General features: G+C 36.3%; 1 protein-coding gene across 1 annotated transcript in view; it reads left to right on the top strand.

Annotated features, from left to right (window-relative positions):
* The window catches only part of cad (carbamoyl-phosphate synthetase 2, aspartate transcarbamylase, and dihydroorotase), a 47,359-nt gene that overhangs the window by 5,688 nt on the left and 39,562 nt on the right, over positions 1 to 2,109 (top strand). Inside the window, exons 5-6 of the mRNA XM_015372828.1 lie at positions 279 to 420; positions 699 to 870. Coding sequence (XP_015228314.1) covers positions 279 to 420; positions 699 to 870 — 314 coding nt within the window. The remainder of the gene's footprint in view (positions 1 to 278; positions 421 to 698; positions 871 to 2,109) is intronic.

The following is a 2,109-nucleotide window of genomic DNA, read 5'->3' as shown; positions in this document are numbered from 1 at the left end:
TTTTATTTCAGTATTAAGTTCTGTTTAAAGTAACAGATTAAAATAAAAAATGACTCTGGACCTTTACTGGTTGATTTTTCTTTATTCAGACCCCGCTGATTTTTAATTGGTTACCCCTCTCCTACATCACGACCAAAATGTTGTAGCTGAGAACCGATTGTTCAATAAGTTCCTCATTCCTGTTTAAAAAGAGAAACGGCTTTCACCCACGTTTAGCTACTTTACTGTACAGTTAATGTTTTTTTTTTTTTTTTTTTTTTGCTCTCTTTTCTTTTTAGGAACCAAGAGTTTTCAACCCAACTGGTAGTTTGCGAATAACGGCTGTCGACTGTGGCATCAAGTATAATCAGATCCGCTGCCTTGCTCAGAGGGGAGCCTGTGTTACCGTTGTTCCTTGGGACCATCCGCTGGATGCTAACGGTCAGTACTTCATGCTTTGATCTGGTAAACGGGTTTATTTCATCAGGTTCCTCTTTATAAGACGTTATTCCTTTTTTAATTCCTAGGAGGATTATCCTAATTTTTTAGTTTCTTTGATTGCCAAACATCTTGTTTTTTTTTGTGTTGCTCAACCTCTCCTGGGTTTTTCTTTGCTTTGCCATGAAAGTCTCCTAATTTTAATAAACGACTTCTCTAGTGTTGCTTTTTAGAATGTGAACACTTCTCGATCTTTTACTAACAGTTTTATTGCTTTGCAGATTTTGATGGTTTGTTCATCAGTAACGGTCCCGGCGATCCCCAGTTCTGTCAGGCCACCATCAACAACGTGAGGAAGGTGGTTTCTGTGGATCAGCCAAAGCCAGTTTTTGGGATCTGCCTCGGACATCAGCTGCTCTCTCTGGTCATTGGAGCACAAACCTACAAGATGAAGTGAGTTTCCTCTCTTAACTGTAGATTTTCATTCACTAAAGTGATTGATTGAGCCTTCAGATAGTCGTCCTGTTGTCTGGTTAAGATTTTTTTCAAAGCATGACGGAGAGAAATATCAAACCAGGTTCCCTGATCCAAGGAAGATTCCCAAAATCTTCCATCTATGGCATTTTTCCCCTCTTTGTTTGGGACAGTTAAGCCATGAAAGACGGCTTTTTGCTGCCCTCAGCAGTCTGGCAACCCCGAATGTGCACTGGAGATTTGGACCCGTCTGAATCTGCAACATAAACCCAGCGACCCTGAAGGGCCATCTTACAGAGATTAGGGAGCCCACTGTTTGGTCGTTTTTTCTTATCAGGACACCAAACATTCCCACTGCTTACTGGAATGTTATTGACACCTTGAAAGATAAATAAGTAATGGTTTGCTTGGATTCCTCTGTATAAAAAAAAAAAAGCACTTTTTTAACCATTTGGTTTCCTTTAAAAAGTGGGGATTACTTTTTTCTACTTATTACAACTTTAGTGTATTTTATGATTTAATTAAGCTGGTATTAAGGGTATGGATATATGAAGCGTTCACTTGAGCATCTAATTCAGATTTTTAATAAAACAGATAAATCACTACAAAAAAGTGGAAAAAATGTTTTCAAACAACTTATATTGCTCATATGGAGGATAAAAAGTGCCAAAATTAAATAAATACAGCATTAAATAAATAATTAAATGTGTCAATAATTAATTAAATGTGGAATTAAATAAATAAATGTGTCATTCATTAATTAAAACCACGTCACTAATATAAAGTGCCACAATTAAATAAATAAATACAGCAATAAACAATTAATTAAATGTGGAATTCATTAAATAAGGAATTAAAAAGATTAATGTGTTGTTAATTTAATAAAATTGTTTTCATTTTATTAAAAAATATATATAATTTGAGTGTGCATCTAATTATTTTACGGTCCTGTGTCGCAGTGCATCGAAACCATTAAAAGAATCTGTCAAACTCACCCATCAAAGTTAGGGGGCGGGGTTAACGCGAATCGAGTCTCAGTAATCGATTTGCTTCGCCTTAATATGCAGGGCGACCAATCAGGTGTTAGATAACCGCCCCCTAACTTTGATGGGTGAGTTTGACAGATTCTTTTAATGGTTTCGATGCACTGCGACACAGGACCATGAAATAATTAAATGCACACTGAACTAATATACCGTAAATTCTCTAATATAGGCC

Source organism: Cyprinodon variegatus, unplaced genomic scaffold (genome assembly GCF_000732505.1).
Source record: "Cyprinodon variegatus isolate N-32 unplaced genomic scaffold, C_variegatus-1.0 Scaffold76, whole genome shotgun sequence".
NCBI classification, from domain to species: Eukaryota; Metazoa; Chordata; class Actinopteri; order Cyprinodontiformes; family Cyprinodontidae; genus Cyprinodon; species Cyprinodon variegatus.
This window is presented reverse-complemented; position numbering and strand designations above follow the sequence as displayed.